The sequence below is a fragment of the Lagenorhynchus albirostris genome, chromosome 4, assembly GCF_949774975.1.
Source record: "Lagenorhynchus albirostris chromosome 4, mLagAlb1.1, whole genome shotgun sequence".
Lineage (NCBI taxonomy): Eukaryota > Metazoa > Chordata > Mammalia > Artiodactyla > Delphinidae > Lagenorhynchus > Lagenorhynchus albirostris.
This window is the reverse complement of record NC_083098.1, coordinates 19064230-19089070: the sequence shown is the minus strand read 5'-3', so window position 1 is coordinate 19089070 and position 24841 is coordinate 19064230. Positions and strand designations below refer to the sequence as shown.

General features: G+C 38.0%; 1 protein-coding gene across 3 annotated transcripts in view; it reads left to right on the top strand.

Annotated features, from left to right (window-relative positions):
• PPP3CA (protein phosphatase 3 catalytic subunit alpha) overlaps window positions 1–24841 on the top strand; it is a 299312-nt gene that overhangs the window by 234506 nt on the left and 39965 nt on the right. For all 3 annotated transcript variants that reach the window (XM_060147635.1, XM_060147633.1, XM_060147634.1), the window contains 3 exons: window positions 237–376; window positions 9737–9814; window positions 12214–12308. In XM_060147635.1, the coding sequence (XP_060003618.1) occupies window positions 237–376; window positions 9737–9814; window positions 12214–12308 (313 nt within the window). The remainder of the gene's footprint in view (window positions 1–236; window positions 377–9736; window positions 9815–12213; window positions 12309–24841) is intronic.

The following is a 24841-nucleotide window of genomic DNA, read 5'->3' as shown; positions in this document are numbered from 1 at the left end:
GCTGAAGGCAGATAATAAATGAGTGTCAGGAGGAAGAAGGAAGGAAAGTTCGAGAAAGGTGAAGAGTAGAAGAGTGGGGAGGAAGGAGCACAGGTCAGGAGGGAGGTAGGGGGCAGTTCACGCTGCGCTGTGGCTGGGGAGCAAACGTGGGTACTGCAAAATGCTGGCTTCTTCTATTTCTGAATTCCAACTTTCCAAAGATTAGTATTTTGTTCTCTGTCTTCTATTTTTCTTAGTTAGACCGATTCAAAGAACCACCCGCTTATGGACCTATGTGTGATATCCTGTGGTCAGACCCCCTGGAGGATTTTGGAAATGAGAAGACTCAGGAACATTTCACTCACAACACAGTCAGGGGGTGTTCATACTTCTACAGGTGAGGACGGAGAGCTCCAGCTTGCCTCTTGGAGCATGTGACATTCGTTAACTGTTGTTATTCATCAGTCCATGTATTTGATTTAGTTATTATGTGCGTATAACGTTTCTAGGAAGCAAGTACAAATGAAAGGTTCACTTTGATAGCCTGGTTCAAATGGGTTCTTAGCCCTTGGAGAATAAAAATATAAATAAGTAAGTAGATAGAGAAATAAATGAATGTATCTATATAGACATATAGATATAATATCTGTGAAGAATAGAAAAGGCATAAAAGCGGCAAGTGGCTTCAGCATGACAAAGCAGCGGAAGAAGGTAGTAGGGTTTAGTAGGAGATTCGTTCTGTTTCAGGAACTGTAGGGAAAAAATCCAGTGCCAGCCTCGATTTTCTTTTTTCTTCATTCAATTATGTCATCACTTAAAATTATTTTTACCAGTTTTCATAACTTAAATGAGAAAAGGAATGTCAAATTGATCAATTATTTTCAAGTTATTCTTAAATTTTCTTAAGTTCATTGGACTTCCTGAATAAATTAAAATTAGCAGCAACCCAGTATATAGGTGCCGTAGTAAATTTATTCTTAGCACTTTGACAAGCCATGTTGACAAAAATTTTATAGTAATGTTTCTATTTGCAAATGTATGGAGATTTGGAAACATTACCACCCCCAATAACATTTCAGAGCACTTCAGGAAGAAATCAGCACCGCAGTTGGGTTTTTGCATATCCTCACGATTTCCCTGACATCTTAGTTACCTCAATTTTAGCCTACTGCATTTTATTACCCCCAGTTGCACTAGGTTCCCTTATCAGACATATAGTTTGATGTGAAAGTGGCCAGAATGAAAGTGCAAAAGAGATTATGGAGAAGTTGAGAATTTAAGTTCTAGAATACATAGTCTTTTTTAAAAAAAAAACTGAAAAATCATACCTGATATTCACTGAAGTTTACACTCAATTCCTGCCCTGGCAGCCAAGCTAATGACCAGGCTGGAAGAACTCTGTAAAATGCATCCAACCACCTATCTTTCGTCTCTAGAGTAAGCAGATATCATCCTTCTGCATAACATTGATCAGAGTTTATTCTGGAACATTTTGGTGGAAAATTTTGTTCCATACATTGTTTCCCTTATGGGGGAAAAAGTTTCCTTTTCTTTATCTGTTGATGTGATTGAGAAATTGAAGCTTGCGAACAGAAAGTCTTGTACACTATAAAGCATCATTCAAAGAATGGTTTTTGTTTTAAATATTAAGAAAGAGGTTTGTCCCAAGCTTTTTTATCAGAAAGTTTATAATTCATTTCTATGTTTTGGAAATTTTGGCTAAAATTAAGAGTCATGGTATAGTATTTCTGAAAAGCCTAAGGTTTCTTTTCAGTAATTAGTTAATTGGAGAGTAGTCTTTTATTAAAGACATTCCAACTTTTAGTGAAATATATCAAAGCCAAGTGTTCAATTTTTCAAATCTGGTGTCAAATCCCTAATTATACCAGGAATGTTTAAATTACTTATTTGATACCACTGAGTTGTGCTTCAATAATACAATATCAAATAAAATATAAACCTCTTGATTTCGATATTAAGCCATATTACATTAATCTTTTTTTAATTCATAGTATAACATTCCTCTATTAGTTTTCTGAGTCAGCTGTTCAGATATATTCTAAATAAAGTCCTGTACTGAACTTATATAAAGTTATGGTATTTTTTTTGTTTTGTGAATATAGACACAGATGTGTTTACGTCAGACATAAAGTCCATCAACTAGATAATGGGAGGATTATGCGTGTTTTCACAATTTTCTTCTCACCAAAATTATTATTTAACTCCTCTCCTTAGAGGTTCTTAAGAGATAATGATCGCTAGCCATGAGAAATGCTGACTGTCAACATCTACAGCCTATGTACTCTGAGAAATGGCAGAGCAGTGTGGATTGTTTTATCTGAAGAGAAAAATGACTCACACATTCTCCTAGAGCTTTTTGATTCTTTTGTCTTTAGTGTCATCTTGAAGGTGTCAAGCCACCTCTGTGGTCATGGTTTATAAAGCTGATCTAGAGGGGCACAAAGGAACAATAAAATTGGTAAAAGAACTTGGTGACAATTACCTGTTTGAGTTATTGGCAGTTAGTTTGATCCACAACTCCCAGTTTTATTTCACATGTGTCTGTAGAGTTTGTATATTTAAATTGCTATGCCACCCTCTCCATGATCTAATGTATTATCTGGACCATGATTTAAATAAAATGAAGTTATATGGGCTTCCCTGGTGGCGCAGTGGTTGAGAGTCCGCCTGCCGATGCAGGGGACACGGGTTCGTGCCCCGGTCTGGGAAGATCCCACATGCCACGGAGCGGCTGGGCCCGTGAGCCACGGCTGCTGAGCCTGCACGTCCGGAGCCTGTGCTTCGCAAAGGGAGAGGCCACAGCAGTGAGAGGCCCGCGTACCGCGAAAAAAAAAAAAGAAGTTATACAGATAGATGCATCTGTAAGAATTTGCCAATGCTGCTCATGAGTTATAGAAAACAGTCCATGTAACAGAGAGGAAGGAATCCATAAGAACTCTGCTTTTGCCCCAGTGCTACCATCATCTTTAGAACCTTAGACCAGAGTTTGCATACTCAGTGCCTATAATGTTCAAGTAACTAAGATGCTGGAAGCAGCCACGCACTAGAGTATAAAAGTCCATGAGGACTGTGACAAATCAGAGGTCAAATTTCATTTTCGTGGAGACCAGATGAAGCCGTCAGCCAGGTTTGGTGCTTTGGGTTGTTTACCTTGGAGGCATCCTGTAAGCTTTGTTCTAGGTGTAGCTTGCTTCAGAAGAAGTGAGTTAAACCAGCCATTTTAAAGTTCCTCTATATGCTGAGATTTGAAGAATATCTTGACGGTCACTTAAAACATGTTTTTGAAGCTACAAATGGCAGCTCACTCAAATCACTACTGGTCTCTTAATCACAGATCAACAGCCTTTCTTCTGTTCACAAGCAACCCAACTTCTCTTCTACAGTTGACACTCTTGTCCACCCCTTCCACCTTGAAATGCTCTGGTTCCTCCTTTTCCACATATCCTGATTCTCCTCTGACTTATCAGGCAGATCCCTGACTCTTCTCCTGCCTCTTTCTTTGTCTTCCTCCTGCTCTTGACATTTTTCTTCACACTGTTCCCAGGAACCTCATCTATTCCCTTAGCTTCACTGTAAACTTTGAACTCTGTGGTTACCAGATCTATGTCTGGTCCCTTTGTCTCTTTATCTCTCCTGAGCTCGAATTCTCTATGCCTAGTTTTCTGCTGGAATTTTTATCTTAAATGTTCCGTTGTCACCTTATCCTGAACTCACCTTGCCTGAAAAGGTTTATTATTTACCTTCCCACTTGCTTAATTCCCACTGGAGATTTCTCCTGGTTTTTCTGTTTCTATTAACAGTTCATTTTCCCAGTCACACAGACTAGCAAATACCTTTGCTTTTTCTTCTTGTGCTGAAATCACCACCAACCAGTCATCATGTCTTATTGACCCTTTCTTTAAAATATAACCAGCATCTAGACCATCCTTCCTTCCCTCCCTCCCACTCTGAGTTCAAGACCTTCAATTTTAGCCTGTGGAAATCACACCTGATTTCACAGCACCTTCCTATCCCCTCCCCTCAATTCACACTGTTCCATTCATGGGTAACCTTTTGAGAATTCATTCATTCATTCAATTATTTAACAAATATTAGCTGAGCACCTACTATATATGCCTTCCGTAAGGTTTTATAGGTAAAGTCCCCGCCTTTGAGTGAATGACAGTCTAGTGGCAGAGACCAATAAATAGAAACTGATAAATTGCAAGGTGAGTAGTTCTGTGATAAATGTGGAGGTTATCTCTCACACACACACACACAAGGATGAATGGGGTTTAAGGGACTACTCATGGTGGAAATGTTATTAGACCTAAGTGTTAAAGGATGAGTAGAACATATCCAACCAGAATCAGTGGGGGAGGCTCTTGAAGACAGGGAAGTGGTGAAAAATATGAGGAAGATAAAAACTCTGGGAATTCTAGAAAGATGACTACCCAAATGGTCTCACTTTACTCCCAATCCCAAATTACAGGTAGCTGCTTTGGTATACACTAAAGCTGAACCTTCATATAACTAAGCTATTCTACTCCTATTTTTATATCCACTAGAAATGTGTACACATGTGTGCCAAAAGACATATACAAGATTGTTCATAGCAGCAGTATTCATAATAGCCAAGAAATGGAAACAACCCAAATGTCTGTTTAGTAGAATGAATAATAAACTGTAGTATATTTATGCAGCTATATACAGCAAATGAGAATGAGAAAAACTGCACAGAACAACATGGATGAATGTCACAAGTATAATGATGAGTGGAAGAAACCAGATACTAAAGAGTGTGTACTGGGTGATTTCATTGAAATAAGAGTACAGCATTAGAGAAACCAAGTGTATAAGGTTAAAAGCCAGGATGGTGGTTACCCTTAGTGAGGAGGTGGTGGTGACTCGAAGGACATATGAGGAGTTCAGGTAATGTTCGTTGTCTTGATCTTAGTGCTAGTTACAAGGGTGTCCACTTGTAATCGTCTGATTGGTGCAACTTTCTGTAAAGATGTTATACTTCAGTAAAAAGTTTGCCTTAAATAAAAATTGCTCACTGCTCCTGAGGCAGCTGGCAGCTGAGGACTTGAGCTCTGGTGAAGTTCTGGCAGGAAGGGCTGGACCCCTTCCAGACTTGATCCCTAGTGGGCAAAATGAAATTAGTTTGGAGAACCTGGGGCAAAGAAAAAAACAAGCAAGTCCTAGGAAAAGACAGGCCTGACAGCATCCGGGCAGTGCCAGGACACCCCAGGGCTAAGAACCCATTGCTAGGCCCCAAGAAGCAGAGGAGGAGCTGGGAAGGGGGGCGAGTCCTCCATACTACCAGGCTGAGAGTGGGTGAGGCACCAAGGAGGCGGGTGGAGGCTTTCTCTTGGTCCACTGGCAAGGGATTGCAGGCTGCCTGCCTCTGCTTCGCCGGAGCCAATGAGGGAAGGAAACCCTTTGCATCTCGCACCTGCATAACTGCCCCTGTTGAGGCTCCTCCAACAGTTGTGTGTGAGCGTCAGTAAGCTGACAAATTGCTGCTGAGCGTTTAGAATATGAAGGCAAATAAAACAGTGTCTGTCTCTTAAGGCATTCGCTATTGCTGGAGAGCAGATGTATAAACATAAATTACACTACAGTGTGACAAGCGATGTATTAGATTCATATGTTATGGGAACATAGTGGATGTAGCAATTTTATGCACCTCAGGGTGAGGTAGGTTTGAAGGGAAGGGTTCACAAATGATAATTTAGCTAAGGCTTCGCAGAAGAGTGGGCCTTTGCAGAGGAACAAACAAACTCAGGGAAAGTGTATGCAAAGGCATAGAAGCATAAAAAGGCATTTTAATAATGCCTGCTGGCTATTATCATGGTTAAAGCATCTGAAATCTACAAGATTTATTTCAAGGTCTAAAATAGAGTTTAATATAGCAAGAAACAAAAATAATAAGAGAAGCAATAGAATGAGCCTAATAATAGCTGTTCGCACTAATGCCCAGCCACTTTTCATATCATTTCTCACATTTTTGTCTTTTCTACTTTCTTAACCTTTGTTCATGCTCAGTCTCCTCCCTATTCCTTTCCTTCCTTCGGCGGAATTTAACCCCTTGCCTGTCTGCTAATCCCCATAAGTTATTGCCTCTAAGGTCTAACACAAGTCACAACTAGTAAAAGGAACAGCTACTGCTGGAATCTGGGGTTGCTGACTCACGTTCTGTGGCGCATTCTTACCTCCACACTGTGGTAGTGAGGAGACAAATAGGAGTGGCTGAATGTCTACTGCCATGGGCCAGGCACTGGGCTAGGACATCTACATATATTGCTACTTCATTTAATCTTCATCTCAATTCTATGAAATAAATAATACTGTCTGCATTTTTGCAAATGGGGTAATTCAGGCTCAAAGAAGTGGAATAAGAACCCAAATCTAAGGATCCTTACTATTCCATGGAAATTTCCACCTCCCTTTCTACTCAGAGAAGATGCATTTTCTAGTGCTTAAGGAATAATCATATTCCAATAGAAAAAAACCCAACATTTTCAAAGACTACAATAGCTTGTTTCCCAAATACAGCAACGCATGCTGGTAAATGAATATCACAAAGCTGAAAGCATCACTGGCCTTCACCAGTCCTTGAAGCAAGTGTCGTTAGAAGACATGTTCAGGACATAGGGTTAAAAAAAAACTGTTCCAGCAGAATCACTCATACAGTTAGATTGTGCCTGACAAGGGTACCCCTGTGGAGGGGGATGAGTGGGGCTGAGATTCAGCCCGCCCTCTGCTCAGAAGGCCATGGCCCCGGCTTGAGCTGATCAGCCTGGAGGAGGAAAGGCTTTTTTTTTCTTGGTGGGCTCAGAAGTGTCACCTTATTAATGAAAAGAGAAAGGAAAAAAAAAAAAACTACTACAAGATAGATGTTTTTCAAAAAGATTTCCTCAGACCCACATGCTTTCTTTTTTGCTTTATAATTTCTCTACGAAGCTTTACTATTTTATCTTTAATGTAGTTTTTTTAATTAAAAAAATATGTTTTACCTTGCTACCTAGATTATATCTTCAGGACAGAAACCATGCCTTGCACTTATCATACCACCCCTCCCTGTGTCTCATAACAAATGGAAAGAAAATCACCAATTAGTGTTTGATAAATTATTGGTGAATTAATGATTTTCCAACTCTCCCTATGGTGTTAAGGTGTTCTGAACTCTGCTTTTCCTACCATTCTACGTGTATCTTTTTTAATGCTTTTCAGCTGAACACTTTGTGGTTTATCATCATTTCCATTAAAAAGCATAAAAATGTTGTAGAGGGTTTTTTCCTAATATTGTTCAAGAAATTATTATTTAGAAAAATGTTTGTAATTCTTAGAAAGTTCAAGTATTTGAGTATGCATGCTTTTACGTTTCTAAAAATCTTCTTCAAAATGAATTCGCTCCAAGTAATCAAGTGTTCCTCACTTAAAGCTATTAACCTAGCAAATTAACCTAGCTAGGTTAATTTTATCTTCTTCAGATTTCCATTAAATATAAGATGTATATTTCCATGGGGGAAAACTTAGCTTAAACACATAAGGGTATCAAATTTAGCATGAAGAAAATATATTAAAATTATGTTTTCATAAGACTAGGTAACTTCTTCTAAAAGGAAAAAAATAGATAAAAAAGAGCAACCAAGCCATTTGCACAAGGGAAAAAGTGACAAACATAGACAAACAACCTCTGTCTTACAGTGGTACAACAAGGCAGTAGTGTCTTTCTAAAGAAGCATTTTGAGGGCACAAGAAATGTAAGTACACTGCTTAAAGAGATAGGGAGGGAACATTTATTGAGTGCTTCCGCTACTCTGTCACCCTTTGTCTGGGCATCTTGTAGCTAATATGTACAAGCAAATGCGCTATTTTTGAAGACCAACCAGTGTCTCTGAAATTAAGGTCTCTTTTGTTGACACACTGATCTGGAAAAGGGATATACTCACCTTTTCCCAAAGTAGAACAGAAGTCTTTGACGGCACATGTCGGCCAACTCTTGATCCAGGTACCATGTGGACACGTTTCCATGTAGGCACTCTGGGTGGACCATCTCCTCCAATTTGTGGATCATGCTCATGTTCATCAGTTAGGTGGTTTATTTATTGGGATGACCTGGGAACACTAAGAAGGGAAGGCGGCATGGATGTCTCCTCTTTCTCTCTTCCTAGCAAATTTCTAGAATATTCTAGAAGACACATGTGCACGCGCGTGCGCGCGCACACACACACACACACATGCACACAAATATGTGTGCACATGTTGCACATGCACAAAGACTATTTTTGATTTCAGATCCCACTTTTGCCAAAGAACTGAATCCTTTTTATAATCAGTATCCCTACAGTGATATGCCATCTTAATTGGTATTTTTTTCCTCTTAATCAGAGAATTCTTACAAAATCTGTAGCATAGAAATGATTTTCATCTTCTCTTTTTTTTAATTATTTGAGTGACATATATTATTATTTCCCCAAAGAGCTATTTTTATAATTGTGAATTGTTTCCTATAGTATATGTAGTTTAGGTTCTAGTGAATATCTGTAGTTTGTTTATATTTAAACAAGCATTGGTTTGCTGTCTCTTGATTTGAACTATCTAAAATTTATTCATTTTTATGATATACATTTTTCTCATTAAAAATTCTTGGAGCAGAGATAAAGGGATTGCAAAAGGTCTTTCAAGTTTAGTTTGTAATTTGAATTTCATTTTTAATGAAGTTTTCATCTTTGGTTTTGAGACTTTCTTAACAGACAAAATCATATTGATTGTATGTTTGATATTTTTATTAAGTCACAGGAAACAATGTCTTAAGATAAAATTCTGTTGGTCACATTTAAAGTACACATTTTTAAATCTTGTGGATTTCATAATTCTGTTTAGATTTTGAATGATATAATCAGTTGATGTACCCATAAAGAAGTTGACAGTTTGACTTTTCAGAAGACTTACTCTCTCCCACTCCCTAGCTCAGTCCTTTCTGTCAAGCTCTCAAGCAGGCACCCAAATACAAATAATGCTATATTTGAGAAAATTGGGATTTATACTTTAAGTTACACTCTTATGTTATATTTATGCTTCCATTCACTTTGTATTTAGATGTAGACTTAATAATATTGATTTTCTCTATGAGTTGGATACTTTTCTAGTGTTGTTATATAATGACAGCATTCTTTTTCCAATTTACACACCTCCAGCCCTTTAAAAGTACAGCTATAGGGAATTCCCTGGTGGTCCAGTGGTTAGGACTCAGCGCTTCCACTGCAGAGGGCCTGAGTTCGAACCTTGGTCAGGGAACTAAGATCCCTCAAGCCACATGGTGCGGCCTAAATAAATAAATAAATAAATAAAGTACAGCTATAGGCAGATGCAAACTATAATAATGGAATGGATAAACAACAAGGTCTTACTGTATAGCACAGGAAACTATATTCAATATACTGTGATAAATCATAATGGAAAAAAGATAATGTACATATGTATGTATAACTGAATCACTTTGATGGACAGCATAAATTAACACAACATTGTAAGTCAACTATACTTCAAAAAAAAAAGTATAGCTACAGGTACTTTCTCTGCCACAGTGGAAAACCTGTCCTTAGAACCAAGAGGCTTGTTTCATGAATGATGTATGTTTGATTATAATTGATCCAGTCACATAAATCTGGATGTTATAGATAAATGTGCTACTCTTGATGATTTCATAACAGATACTTTTCTCTTTTCTTTTTGTCTCTGGCAGTTACCCGGCTGTATGTGAATTCTTACAGCACAATAACTTGTTATCTATACTCCGAGCCCATGAAGCGCAAGACGCAGGGTGAGCCGTTTTGTGGGTTTATGAAAACCATGCATTGCCCTTTGTCAGTCCCTCATATGCTCGGCAGTGGAGGTTCCCCTTGCCAAGCTCTCTCCCTGAAGGAATTAGACCTAAAAATTGCCTTCTGGTGACACAGATATGGCAGGGTCCTGGGGAATAAGTGGTTTGCAGATGTGCTGTAAAGTCCCCTTTAAAGTCCTTTCATTTTTAGCTTGAAGAGGTAGAATTTTCACCTGGCTATCTTAAGCACTGTGAGGCCACCTCCTTTTATTTCTTTCAATTCCCGCTACTTTTCAGTCTTGGTTGGCAATGTGGATGAGAATTACAGTCTTGGTTGGCAATGTGGATGAGAATTACACATACGTATTTAACAGGTATTGCATGTTGTACTCTTATTTAAAGAATATCATTCCTGATCCCAAGTTTTAAAGGAAAAACAAGAGACATTCAAATGATGGGGAAAATCCTATATTCTAACTAACAAATGCATAACATGATTTTGTAATATCTGGTAAATTTTAAAAATGTAAACTGATTCCAAGGATTTAGAAATCTAAAAAAATATCAGATATGCACTTTGATGGTACATTCAATCTACATTTGGGAGATAGGCATAGGGAGAAATAAGCATAATTAATTCTAGGATTTGAAGTCCAATACCCTTCCCAGTACACTCCACTGAAAGGCATTGTTTTGCCTTCAAAAGCTTAAGCTCATTCCTTCATATTCTAAGTTTTCTGAAAAGGAGGAACATTTATTTTTATAATCTGTGCACTGAAATTGGGAATTCAGATGCCCGCATTCTGAAGTAAGCCCATACCTGTGATGATTCTGAATCAAGGCAGATCCTGTTGTTTTCAAAATTAGCTTTTTTCAAGCAATCAATCAGCAAGTATGAACTGATCCAATATTGTGTGCTCACTGCTCTTGTAGCCAATGTTCGCAGTAACCTATTGATATACCCAGCCAATCAGGTCCTCAGATAATTTTTTTCACTTTTCAGGGCAGTGGTGTCACCATTGCTTTTTGGCTGACTGTCCCAACTGAACATGTTAAGCAGATTTATCTTAATCCCATGGTAGACCTGAAATCCATCTGCTTACTTGAAAACAGGTTAAGTGTGTCGATTAAAATCAACAAGTATATTTGTTTAAAATGAGCAGTTGACTGATTCATTGGGGAAAGTTGAGATTATGTCATCCAGATTCTTTGTTTTTATTTGCTGTCAAGTAGGCATAATCAGGCAGAGTTTATAAAGTCAAGGTACCAGGATTAAGAGTGTCACTATCTTTTCCATTCTGATATTTTCCCCCAACAAAGCTCAGTTCCATAAGCAGAATAAATACTTCTAGGACATTTCAAAAGATTTTTAAGGGGATATTTTCTCTTGGGAAAAGTAGTATCAAAATATTTGTAAAATTATAAACTTTAAAGTCGTTATTTAATCTATCTAAAGGTACTATTTGAGGCCTGTTTAGAACCCAGCTAAAGTAGGCATGATTAGTCTGCCAGAAATAACTGACGCAGAAGAACCAAGGAATGATAAAATTTTGTTTTGCACTTTAGGAATTTTTCTAAACTAATATTCCTGAAATCTGTCACATAGAAGTCGTGAGATACGTTTTCACCTTGATGGAAAAGAACCAAATCTCCTGTATTTTTTGATTTGAGGACTAGAGTCCCATTTTTGTCTCAGTGAAAGAAAAGTAACTGGATTGTTCATTTATTTCCAAACATGTTGCAGAGGTTTCATTACTGATTGATTAAATATTTCCCTGCTGAGACAATAATCTTTGACCTATAGACACCAGAAGAGATTGGTAATAAATAAAATTCTAAAATAGAAACAATTTCAGCTCGTAAAACCCATAGATTTAACCAGACATTCTATGAAAAGCAAGTCACTTGGTCTAGGCAAAATGGATTTATATAACCATGACAGAATATTGTTACAAATAGAATAATCAGCCTGGTTATTAGTGGTAAAGTTTTGTATATCGCACTGCTTATTTAATCTATTTATGTTAAAAATATTGGCAAACTTCTGAAAAACATGGTAGGTACAGGTATCTGTGTACAAAAAGCAGCCTTTGTCCTCTCTATTCAACATGGAAATGAATTCTGATTTTTCACTGAATTCCACTCTCTTCCAGGTCTGCTAAACTTAGAAAAGACCTATTTTGAAATTGTACATATGACTGTGCGTCTCCATTGTCACCCTCAAAATGAATTGATGTCTGTGTATAACAGACTTCAGAGAGAAAATTTTTAGTGCCTCCATAATTGAATTCTCTTTGAATAGTAAAACTTAACTTTAATTTTCTATTTCTAAATGTCTATTTTGATATCATCTTTTTTCCATACTTAGCCTTGTTTTGACTTGTATTTATTGTTTTTAGGTACCGCATGTACAGGAAAAGCCAAACAACAGGCTTCCCTTCTCTCATTACAATTTTTTCAGCACCAAATTACTTAGATGTATACAATAACAAAGGTGAGTGTTTTCAAATCCCTCTTGGAGTTTTGTATAGTATGTGTAATAACTAAGTTCTCTTTTGGTCTGGTTTTAATTAAGCATTTTTAGTCATTCTTTTTCTCCTTACTTTTTTATTTATTGTTTGATGCAGATTTTGTGATTATCTTCAAAGTTCCAGATTCAGTTGGTCAGAGGTGGGAGCCCAGGCACTGTTAGTTTTTAATTGTTCTCTAGGAGATTCTAATGTAAAGTAGGGTTGACAGCTACTGCTATGATAGGTATAGGCTTTAAAAGAAAGAATAATTGAGAGAAATCCAAAATCATGCTTCTTAAGAAGGATAGGGATTTAAATAAGAATAGTGTGACTGCACATGTAAAGGATTGTGAAAAATAAGCAGAAAGAAGCTATAGCTTGAAATTCAAATTCAGATTTCATCTGTTGAGCACCTACCATGAGTCAGACCTTGTGATAGGTATGTATTCATTTATTTTTAAAAAATTGAATTAAACTTTAAAATAAATATCATTTGCCTCCCAGAGTGAGTCTCTATGGTAACTGCCTTGCCCAAGGTCACTCAGTCAGGTAGTGATGAACTGTCATCAAACCGACATCATCTGGTCCAGCATCCTGTACTTTCTTTCTGCAACGCTGTACCTGTGGCCCAAAAGAGACCAGGAAAGGAGAGGGCATTATTTACTGACTAGAGAAGAGAGGGGGAGTGGGGGCCACATTGTTTTCTTTCATAAAGGTAATCTCTTTATGAAAGGAAATGATGTGAGGTGTTAGAGGTGTGGCAGAATGAATGAGAAAGTGTGAAACAGTCATTAACCCTCCTTGGCATTGGTCCGGATAGTATATATGCAGCATTTCTGAGTGTGGCTTTCTGAGATTAAGAGAAATGAAACAGAAAGAAACCAATCAAATAATATATGTGAGGCCAAATACAGGCCAGGAGAGGCAGGAAAAGGCAGCCTTATCTCTGAGCCAGTCTAAAAACTCCTGGAATTGGGAGCCTTTCCCATGCCTCTGCGAGTTGTGAGAGGCAGCTTCCTGTCCTAGGCTGGTGTCCAGGATGCCTTCCCAGGCACCTGCTTGCTGTCCTCCGTCCTTATGAATAGGTTGTTACCTTCGTTTCAAGCCTGCATTCCACTTTCCCCTTGGGAAGTGGGTCTCTCCCCTTTGCCTGTACCCTGATCTCCTGCTTCGCACTTTCCCACCTCCTGCTGAGGCCTGGATCCTGAGGCCCGTACCTTCTGGATCTGTCAGGGATCCTGCTCCAAAGGGCAAACCACATGTCACACTTCCAATCACTACCTCTCCCCAGAGGAATCTGCGCTGTCCTACAGATACAGTTTCTGAGTGTCCAACCCCTGTCCCCATGGCTCAGAGAGTGACCCCTGCTGGCTGGAGTTTGCTCTAGCTGCACAGTCTGTTTCGTTGCCATTTTGACCCTGGGGGACCCTCCCCTGTGGTCTTGGGGCATGGTGGTCAGTAGGCACAAAGAGTTTCTGCCACAACCACAGATGGCAGCATGTGAGGGATAGTTGTCCCCCTTTTCTTATTGCCTAGTTCCTAGAAAAGAACCTGCCCTTGGTTCTCTGTGGCAAGAAGCATGCAAAATCAAGTAAAACATGTTCTCTGCATATCAAGTGCTTATCAACTAGTTGACAGAGCAAGACATCCGGATGATTTCATGAAAATGTAAGACGGTGTCATTAAGTAAAACCAAGAGAGTCAAACACTAAGTACATTCGACAAGGGGTGATTTTTCTAGAATGGTCAGAGAAGGTCTTATTTCAGGTAAAATATGATCTGGACATGGAAGAATGGTTAACGTTTGATTAGAAAGAGGAAAAAAATAAAGTCAAGGCCAGTGTTTTTGCAACTTTTTTATTTTTAAGCAGCAAAGACTTTTTTTTTCGTCTCCAAACAAAATCTCAATCTTGAAGCCTCTTGTGTAAAATCAATAAGAAGTAGTTCCCTTTCGTTGGATAAGGCTTCTCCATCTTGTCCCCAAAATTCCCCTTGGTACCTACAAGAAATGCAAGAACTCAGTAGGCTGTTTTGCATGTCCCACCTTGATCCTGTTATTTACCAAAAGTATATAATTTATGAGCACTTACGTTTTTGTTGTTTTATGGCATTAAACTTTTTTTCTGTTAACACCTAGTGAAGGCAGTGCCCAAATGAATAATTTTCTTGACAGAGACTGATTACTAAGTAGCATGTACTATACTTACAAGTTTTTTAAAAATTAAAAAAAAACCCTCAAAACAGGAAAAAAAAAAAACGGAAAGAGAAAGAGAAAATTGAGATTTTAACTCCATGAAAACAGGTCTAGCCTTTTTCCATCCATCACAATGCTAGGCAATGCAGTTTTGCTTGAGACCAATAGAGATTTCTTGAATAAGATGTGCACTGCTTCTTTGTCTGTGGTTCTGATTTAACAAGGCAGGAACTTAAAAAGCAATAGACATCAGTGCATTGCTATCTTTGAGGTTCTGTGCTTCTTTCACTCTGCCTTTAGGGCAGATCACGATCTCTTGGGGAGGGGATAGAAGCATTTCATTTTGGGAACCTTTTCATAAAAGAAAAAAATTCTCCTGAGAGAAGAAGATAAACTGATAGGAAGAAGAAAGATATATTCTTCAGTTTGAGCACAATTTCAAAAGACTTTTGTGTAAAATCTCTGAAGCACTTTCAAGCTATTACACTAGCACTGTGTACAGTATGTGGGACTGGGAGTTCACTGCTGAAGGGCGGATGACTGTATTAGAATAAAATAAATGTTAACGAGAACTTTAAAAGCCAGTGCAATAAAACTGGGTTGCAAGCACCTTCAGAACACAATCAGTGGAAAGAAACAGCCATGAAGAATCTCTGAGTTAACCATTTGATTCTTAGAAAACAGATGACCATCAAGGCCTCTGGGATTATAACCTAGTAGTTAGAGTGTGATTTGATTTTTAAAATTCCTGCGAATTAAGGAAGCAGTAATAGCTCTCTGGCAAAATGAAAGAAAAAGAAAAAAAATAGGTTTATTCTGCCATCTTGTTTTTTAATTGAAGTATATTTGATTTACAATGTTGTGTTAGTTTTAGGTGTACAGCAAAGTGATTCAATTATACATTACATATGTATTCTTTTTCAGATTCTTTTCCCTTATAGGTTATCATAAAATATAAAATAATTATTATAAATTATTATAAAATATTGGTTAGAGTTCCCCGTGCTATACAGTAGGGCCTTGTTGCTTATCTATTATATATATAGTAGTGTGTATCTGTTAATCCCAAACTCCTAATTTATCCCTCCCCCCTTCCCCCTTTAGTAACCATAAGTTTGTTTTCTACGTCTGTGAGTCTAGTCTGCCGTCTTAAAACCGATAATAGTCATATGATCAGCTTCATGTTTAAATGTCCAATCGTTCAGATTAAAAGCAGCTTTCAGAACGGAGTGAGGACTGTACATGTCCCATCCCCTATGTCAATCCCCATATCCTATGTTAATCCATTCAGTTCTTATCCTTTCCAGTCTGCATTAACAGACAAACAACTTGCCCCTCTTCCTGCTTGGGTTTCCTCACTCTGACAAATCCTGCTTACTCCTCCTGCAAGATGCCAGGGCCAAAGATGTAGCTCTGAATCCCATCTCTGCCGTGAGACAACGAACTCATCTAAAATTATTGGCATACAGTGACATCTCTGTAAAATGAGAAAAAAAAAATTTTGTGTGAATAATAGATGAAATTACTTTGAAACAAAACGTTGTGCACTATTAAGATATTATCATCATTGAATATTTTATATTGCTCGAACTATGCCATGTGTCTGTGTGGGGCTTCCCAGAAGCTGGCAGAATACTCTTCCTCTTCAGCTTCATAGTTATAATTTTACTTTATGGGTCAGTCTACCTTCGTGACCGATCTCTCTGCTTCCCTCTGCATGAACCCTTTACTTTAGCCAAATTGTTCTGCTCATCGCGCTGAACAACTTTTGGCTTTCCTTTTCGCCACATCTTTGCCCACCCACTTCTTTTCATCTATATCTAGAATACTTGTCTTGCTCTTCTCTGCCCATGTAAATGGACTACACCCCCTCCAGTCTGTCTGTTGGTAGTTCTTCTCTTAACGCCTGTAATACCAATCATTTACCCTTCACCTGCAATACCAATCATTTGCCCTCGTACTTAGCATTTACTTTTGTTTCTAGTTAGCTTTTCCGTGCATTCCTATAGCTTCCCAATCAGATAATAGTTTGAATCAGGGGCTTTTTGATACACATTGTAAAGCCAAGTAGCATGCCTTTTACATGGTTAGGCAGCCAATACGTGCATTGATCAAAGCATTTTCTTTCTGGGAATTAATAGCAAGACAGTGCCCAAAAGTATCCTATCGGTTGTTGACCCTCAGAGCTTTATCTGTCTTTAAATTACTTCTGTAACCAGTGTTGATTTCCCAGTTGGAGTTAAACATTTGCAGAGTACTTAGCACCTTTGAATTGTTTTTCTTCTGTGACGCTGTAGCCCAAGGGAAAAGCGATTTCACAATTATCCAGATACACCAAACAGAAGAAAAATGCAGTAATGACACGTTGCTACTGCTGCTGCTGCTGCTTCTTCAAAATAATTTTCCATCTGTGAAAGTGACTTCAACCTCATCCACTCACCAACGTAACAAACCTTTATTGAGAACTTACTGTATACCAAGTACCATGTGAGGTGCTAAGGATATAAAATAAACAAGACAGGCATGGTCTTTTTTCTAGTGGGGTTTATAATCTAGTAGTGTGATAGGCGTTAAAGAATTTCACCAATAATTATTTAAATATATTTGCAAAATCCTACAAAGAAAAGAACGGTATGAAAGGAGAATGGAAATAGGCTGGTGGCAACAAAAAAAGCTTAACTGAGAAAGTGACATGTAAGCTCTCTTAGAGTGAAATCTCTCAGTGCAGGAAAACACAATGGCAGATGTGAACTCTGCTTTAAACAATTCGGTTTGGCCGAAAACTATAATAAACCTCTTTTTAAAAGTGTTTTAAACCTTAATGTAAACAGTTAAGTCCTTTGTCTCTCTAATGATTATAACTGTGCTTCAGAAAAATCTATAAAGTAAATTGTAGTAGGTTTCCATGTGGTGCTAGTTCTCCATGGTTCTGATGAGTCGTCATATGGATAGGTGAGAGGCTAGATGGATGGATGGATGCTACAGATGTAGAGAAATATAAACATGTATACCAGGGGTGTACAACTCAGTTCTAAGAAAATCTACTGACAGTAAAATTAAGTAATTAAGTAAAAGGTATTAAATGAAATGTATTTTGGAGTTGAGAGGAAAATCTAAATGACAACCAAACTAATACAGTGATCAAAACCAAAGATTAAAATGACAACCAGGAAAGAAATCAATTCAATGTTAAAGTAAGTTAAGGAAGAGAAGTTGAAAATCAGCTTTCAAGGATGGACAGGAAAAGCATTGTTGACAAGAATTTTGAGATTTTTTTTTTTTTTTTGCAAAAGTCTATGCTTTTTGATAGAAAAAAACATATTATGATGTTTTGGACTTTTAAACTAGACAACTTGATAGATTTACTTATAAAAAGCATTTTAGTCTCACCAAAACTTGCAATTTCAACATCCTCAAATATTTCCCAATCAAAAAGTAGACAGGGCCTTCAGGAAGGTACCATTTATAAATTAAAAGATAATGTCTGACTTGGCAGGAAAATACCATCGTAAGGGAGGATTGAATTGTTAATATAGTGAACCCAGGTAGGAATCTGAGTGGCAGTCGTGATGTGAGCTCCAGGAGCAAATGCAGCATATCTGAAGCCAACTGGCCTTGAAGCCCCACCTTCCAGCAGGAGCTCTCAGCGCTCAGTGACACACCCTTGACACAGCATGGTGTTGCCAGGCCTTACAGTCTCATTCCCTGCTGCACCGCAGTCCTTTCACACTGGGAGCTTGTTACACCATTCAGGAATAACTTCCACAAACTTAGAGATAACTGGAACCTGCCAGGTTCAGGAGCCAAATAGAACCAGCTAGATTCCATCTTTGTCCTGTGTGGAGGAAGGAAAGGGGCAGGGGGAGTCTCTGGAAGGGAGTAGCATCACTGCCCAGGCAACCCTGAGTAGCACCTCTGCCTCTTTCTCTACAGCATGTGTAAAAGTTTACTTCCCTGCGAAGACACCCACGTTTTATAACAAGGGGCCATTTCCGTAGAGTCTGAGGCCTGTCTTCAGCATGGGCATCACCTTTCTCATTAACATATCCCTTTTTAAAGCATTTTTGGGGTATTTGCAACCATAGCCATAAATATGGTCACTAGTTGCTTTACAGATTGGATAAAATTAATCTAGAGACTTTGCCCAATGGCAAAGTTTTCCCAACCCTTACTTTATTCCTCTATCATCTCAAATCTAAAGGTCTTCTTAATTGCTCTTGAGCAGCTGTTGGGCCAGTTCACTTATTTCAACATAGAAAATGTAGGTACTTAATCTTTCACTTCAGATTGTATTTACATTTAGATAAACTATAAAAATACCATCTATGGACTGAATGTTTGTGTTCCTCCTCCCCCCAAATTCATTATGTTGAGACTCCAACCCCCAATGTGATGTATTTCGAGGTGCCACCTTTGGGAAATAATTACCGTTAGATTAGGTCATGGCTGGGGCATTGTGATGGGATTAATTATAAAGATAGGAGGAAACAGAGGATCTCGCCCTGCATGCCCCAAGGAAGGCTATGTGAGGACAAGACCAGCCAGAGGGCCCTCACCAAGAACCTGACCCTGCTGGCATTCTGATCTGGACTTCCAGCCTCCAGAACTGTGAGAAATAAATGTTTGTTGTTTAAGTCAAAAAAGAAAGAAAGAAAATGTAAATACATATTCATGGTAGCATTTTGTTATTTGCTAACAAATGCTAAAGCAAAAGCAAACAATAAGTGAGATACACCCCCATGAAAAAAGAGTCATTTCTTTACTTATTTGATAAACATTTTTATTTTTTAGCCCAATGAGTATTGGTAGAATTACACACACCAGGAAGATAATTTCTTAATAATGGTTATTAAACCTAGGACAATCTACCAGGGAGTAGTATGGAATATAAGAATCTATGAAGGAGTCAAGCAGAAACCATGAACAAAACTCTTAGTATTAACTCCTTTTATTATCAGTATGAGATGGTAAAAAAAAAATTTAGGTAGACTTTTAAAGGTAAAGAGAACTTGAAGTTAGAAGGTTTTGATTGGTTTTCAGAGAAATCACCTCTCTGAGATAAATGGATAAAATTAACTGCAGAGAGGTTTCAGTAGAATGTCCCCTTTACGCTGCCTTTTATAACCAGGATTCTTCAATATGTGCAATTCATCAGTGGTTGTGATTTCCTATACCTATAACAATAATAATAACTAATATTTATTGAGCATTTACCATTGCCAGACAGTGCTCTACATTTCCATTCCATGAATAAATGCATTTAATCTTTCAAGCACTCTATGAACTACATTATAATCTTGATTTTATTGATGAAAAACCGGGACACAGAGGAGTTACATACTTTGCAAAGTTCATGCAAGCTGGTCAGGGAATGGCACTGAGATTGAAGCTCCGCAGTCTGACTCCAGGGCCCACGGGTTACCCTCCTTCTGTGCTCTTGTGCATCAGCTTCGTTATGTGAAAGCTTTCAGGGCAGCGTTTGCACTGATCCCCTATTCAGCTCAGGGGTTCATTGTGTTTAGGTGACTAGTTTTCAAGAAGAAAGGAAGAGCTTTTGAAATGAAGAGTCATTTGTTATCACTTTTAAATTACATGAGTGTTTTACATCCAAATACATACATTATTAAAAGATTAGAGTATCTTTTGTACTAGTCTGAAATAAATGTCTCCCTTGAAAAGATATCCCCCAAAGCACTTATGCTTTTGCTTTTGTTTATTCAGCTCTGCTGTGAAAGTGTCATTGCTGGAGGCCGCTTTCTAAATAGATTAGTTTTACTCCAGTAATCACCTTGCTTACATTTAAACATTTAATTAATGGGACAGAAGGTGAAATAGAAAATAGAAAACCTATCAAGATTGAATATTTAGGGATTACTTTCCCTATATATTTTAATTGAATTAAGCTACGTATAATCTATGTATCTTTACTCTAACAAATGGCCTTGATTTCTTTTTTTTTTACATCTTTATTGGAGTATAATTGCTTTACAATGGTGTGTTAGTTTCTGCTTTATGACAAAGTGAATCAGTTATACATATGTTCCCATATCTCTTCCCTCTTGCGTCTCCCTCCCTCACACCCTCGCTATCCCACCCCTCCAGGCGGTCACAAAGCACCGAGCTGATCTCCCTGTGCTATGCGGCTGCTTCCCACTAGCTATCTACCTTACGTTTGGTAGTGTATATATGTCCATGCCTCTCTCTCGCTCTGTCACAGCTTGATTTCTTAACCATCACCACTACAGGATTGTAAATTTCAGCAGTTAAGTAATTGTGGAGCTCCAACAAAGTAAGTACTCTATGGCAGTGGGTGCGATAATCCTCGCTTTTCACAAAGCTCTGCCCATAAGATCAGATCTCAGTGTTCTGTGAACCCTTCCTTGGGGATGAAGACAGGACCTCTAGCAACCTGAGTCCTCCATCCAGATTCCTTGTCAGTGCTCTTCTGCTGCCCCTTGGACGGGACCATTTAAGGCTTACATCTTGTGTTACATTCCATTTTCTGACAGATGGTTAGAGGATCTTACCCTGGACTGAAACCAACTTCTCTAGAAATCTAATTGTCAATAAGGCATTTAACAGGAGGAAAAACAGAAATATATATTTATTTGTGTGTGTGTGTGTGTATATATATGTATGTGTATATATATATATACACACACACATAACATATATGAAACGTTAAAGATTGAATCAGTGGATTATCCCTTGCTATTCATTATCTAGAGGTTCTAGACCTGCAAGACACTCAGTGACATTACTTCCACGAAAAGAAGTAGATATCAAGTGTATAGGCTTATATTAACTCAGTGCCAAGGATATCTTGGAGACAGCAACCTAGAACCATTGCAAGCTGCAGCTTAAGGCTTGATACCAAGTACAAGGTGAAAGCGCATACAGACACTGAAACAGATACAGATACAGGCACTACTTTTCAAAGTACCTCCCACCGAGGTACACTTACCCTTGTTATGCATTTGGAGCTGATAAGTATCAGCTGTATTGAATGAGAGCCAGTGTTTCCTATGTCCATGCCATCTCCCCCAGTCGCTTAAAGCTTCAGGTAAATCATTCTCATTTAGTCTAGGGTTGATTAAGCCTTATTTTAACATTATAATTGTATAGATTAGAACTTAAAGGAATGTACCAGCTCAAACTGATAAGGAACTCAAAACTGCCGATGACTCCTTGTTGACTTAGCAAAAAATATTTAATGGTAGAAATTCAAATTCTCTTTGTGAAATTGTAATGTTAGAAATGATTCACAGTGTTTGACTGGACTTGGGCTAATCCCAAGGATCAATTTTTGGCCCAAATTCTCTGGATCCTAGTATGTCGATGTGACACATTAAGTGGGAATTGTAAAATGGCAAAACTATTAAAAATAGATAGCCATTCTTTCCTCAAGGAATTTGAAACTGAGTCATGATACTTTATATTTTTCAGGTGCCAAAATTTTATCTGATTGTATATATTATAAATATTAATCCCATATATTATTTTATTTGATCTTCATATTTTGAAGATGACCTAATTATTCCTATTTTACAAGTTTGAAAGGTACGACTCAAATAAGGAGAAATGTTTGCCAAAGCTCACATAGTTACTATGTGACAGAGACAATATTATTTCCACTCTTATCTATTTTAGAATCTTACAATTTTAAAACAGTTTAGCCTCTGAAGTGACATATTACCTTTTAACCAAATTCTTTCAAGCACCCTTCAGACTTCTGTTCATATGTGGTTAGTTACATTTTTAGTGTCCTGACAAGTTACATGTTTTATGTTTTTAAATTTTTCTTTATTTTCTCTTTTTTTTGCCTGCCTGCCTTCTTTCTTTCCTTCCTCTTTCTCCATCTTGTCTTTCTTTTCTCTATTTCCTTTCATTAGATCTTTTCTTCAGCCAACACTGTTGAGCATCAACCATGTGCCAGGTATGGTACAAAGCACAATAAAAGAAAAAAGAAGAGAGATCTATGCCTTCCTCATTCCTTCTATCATCTGCCTTCCACTTACTTTACTCAAAATTCTGTATTTGAATAATACCTGATTCAGAATTTGCTAATGCAGTATTAAGAAGGGAAACACATAACGCACACTCATGCATCCATACACGCACACACACACACACACACATAACCATAAGATTGGCTCAGATAATAGATATATCTAGTACAGTCACCTTCCTTCATGTAAGATAATATCATCCACATTTATGTAGGAGACTTGTGACAAAGTTAAAGAAGGTGTTATAGGTGCCATGAAAGAGGCATGTACAAGCTCTTTTGAGCTCTTCTCTCCTCTATCTTAGAACTGCCCTAGTAGTGTTGAGAATGCCTGAGGTGTGTAGGGAACATTACAGTTACTAATCTGAAGGCTTTCAGAAAAAGAGCTCTGTGTTCCTCTTAAAATCGACTTGGAATGTGTTGAACCCATGGTTCGGTGAGCTCGTCAATGCATCTTGCTAGCAATATTTTGATAACTTCTCTTAAACTGGAAGCTCTCTTTGACCTTTCTATTTTTGTCATTTACTGCCCTGTCATCAGCTTCCCTGCTGATGGCAGTTGTAAAGAAGATGCTGCGAAATGTTATCAAGTTTTTGTGAACTATTGGTTTTTGTGTCTCATCAAAATTTTAAATTTTAAAAAGTAGGAGAGACCCCTTTAATTTACAGATTTGGATATGGCCTAGCAATTTATGCATGGTTTGATAGACAGAGGATTGAATTAAGATCTAGATTCTATTCCTCGGGCTTCACTATATTCAGATGGCCTTGTGGTATCATTAGAAATAATAGAGGTCCAGTGCCCCTTCCCTATTTCCTAGTAGGAGCAGTCTCTTTATCACTGATTTTTATATCTTTTATATAAGCATGATGGGACCAACTAATTGCATAATTTTGCAACCATAATTTTGACATCAGAGAAGGAACTGGCAGTCAGGTCTCCAGATTCATGGGGATTAATATTCTTTCTATTATACCAAATTTCTTCTGGCCATCCTTCACCCCTGTGTGTGCAACAAAAGAGCATTTGTTTCTGTGCTGTCTGGTCTGCTCTGAACAATGGTTCATAACCTAAGGCCCGTATATGTGTCATAATCCCTCTCAGGGCCTCTGATACAATTGGTAAAGGACATGAGGGCATGTGTATTGCCAGCAGAATAGAGGAGTTCCTTGATGGTAGACTTTGTTCTTTTTTCCTCTCTCTATTTCTCAGACAAGGTCTCAGGAGGTGGTCTCGAGTGATTCTTGAAGTACAACCATTTGTATTATTTATATGCACTGGAGATAAACATCTTTCAAGTACTTCAGAGGAGAGCACCCTGTTAGGGCTCAGCTGAGTTCTGTAATTCCAGCGGCAGTCAGAGGAAGGTGGCAGGGGTGGAAGATGAAACGTTAACTGTGAATTTCGTGACGGAATATTTGGGACTGTTCTGGTTTAATGTTTTTCATGTATTTTTGCAACATATATATTTATTATGCAAAAAATCAAAATTCATACGTTATTAATGTAAGATTATTCGAGAAGTATATTTGCATGAGTATTTTATGTGGCTGAAGAAAAAAGAATATATATTATTGCACTTGCATTTTTAAATGAAAGCTATTTATTTACTTTAACATGTTTATTGGAGTATAATTGCTTTACAATGGTGTGTTAGTTTCTGCTTTATAACAAAGTAAATCAGCTATACACATACACGTGTCCCCATATCTCTTCCCTCTTGCATCTCCCTCCCTCCCACCCTTCCTATCCCACCCCTCCAGGCAGTCACAGAGCACGGAGCTGATCTCCCTGTGCTATGCGACTGCTTCCCACTAGCTATCTATTTTACGTTTGGTCGTGTGTATATGTCCATGCCACTCTCTCACTTCGTCCCAGCTTGCCCTTCCCCCTCCCCATATCCTCAAGTCCATTCTCTAGTAGGTCTGTGTCTTTATTCCCATCTTGCCCTTAGGTTCTTCATGACCATTTTTTTTTTTTAGATTCCATATATATGTGTTAGCATACAGTATTTGTTTTTCTCTTTCTGACTTACTTCACTCTGTATGACAGACTCTAGGTCCATCCACCTCACTACAAATAGCACAATTTTGTTTCTTTTTATGGCTGAGTAATATTCCATTGTATATATGTGCCACATCTTCTTTATCCATTCATCTGTCGATGGACACTTAGGTTGCTTCCATGTCCTGGCTTTTCTAAATAGAGCTGCAATGAACACTGTGGTACATGACTCTTTTTGAATTACGGTTTTCTCAGGGTATATGCCCAGTAGTGGGATTGCTGGGTCGTATGGTAGTTCTATTTTTAGTTTT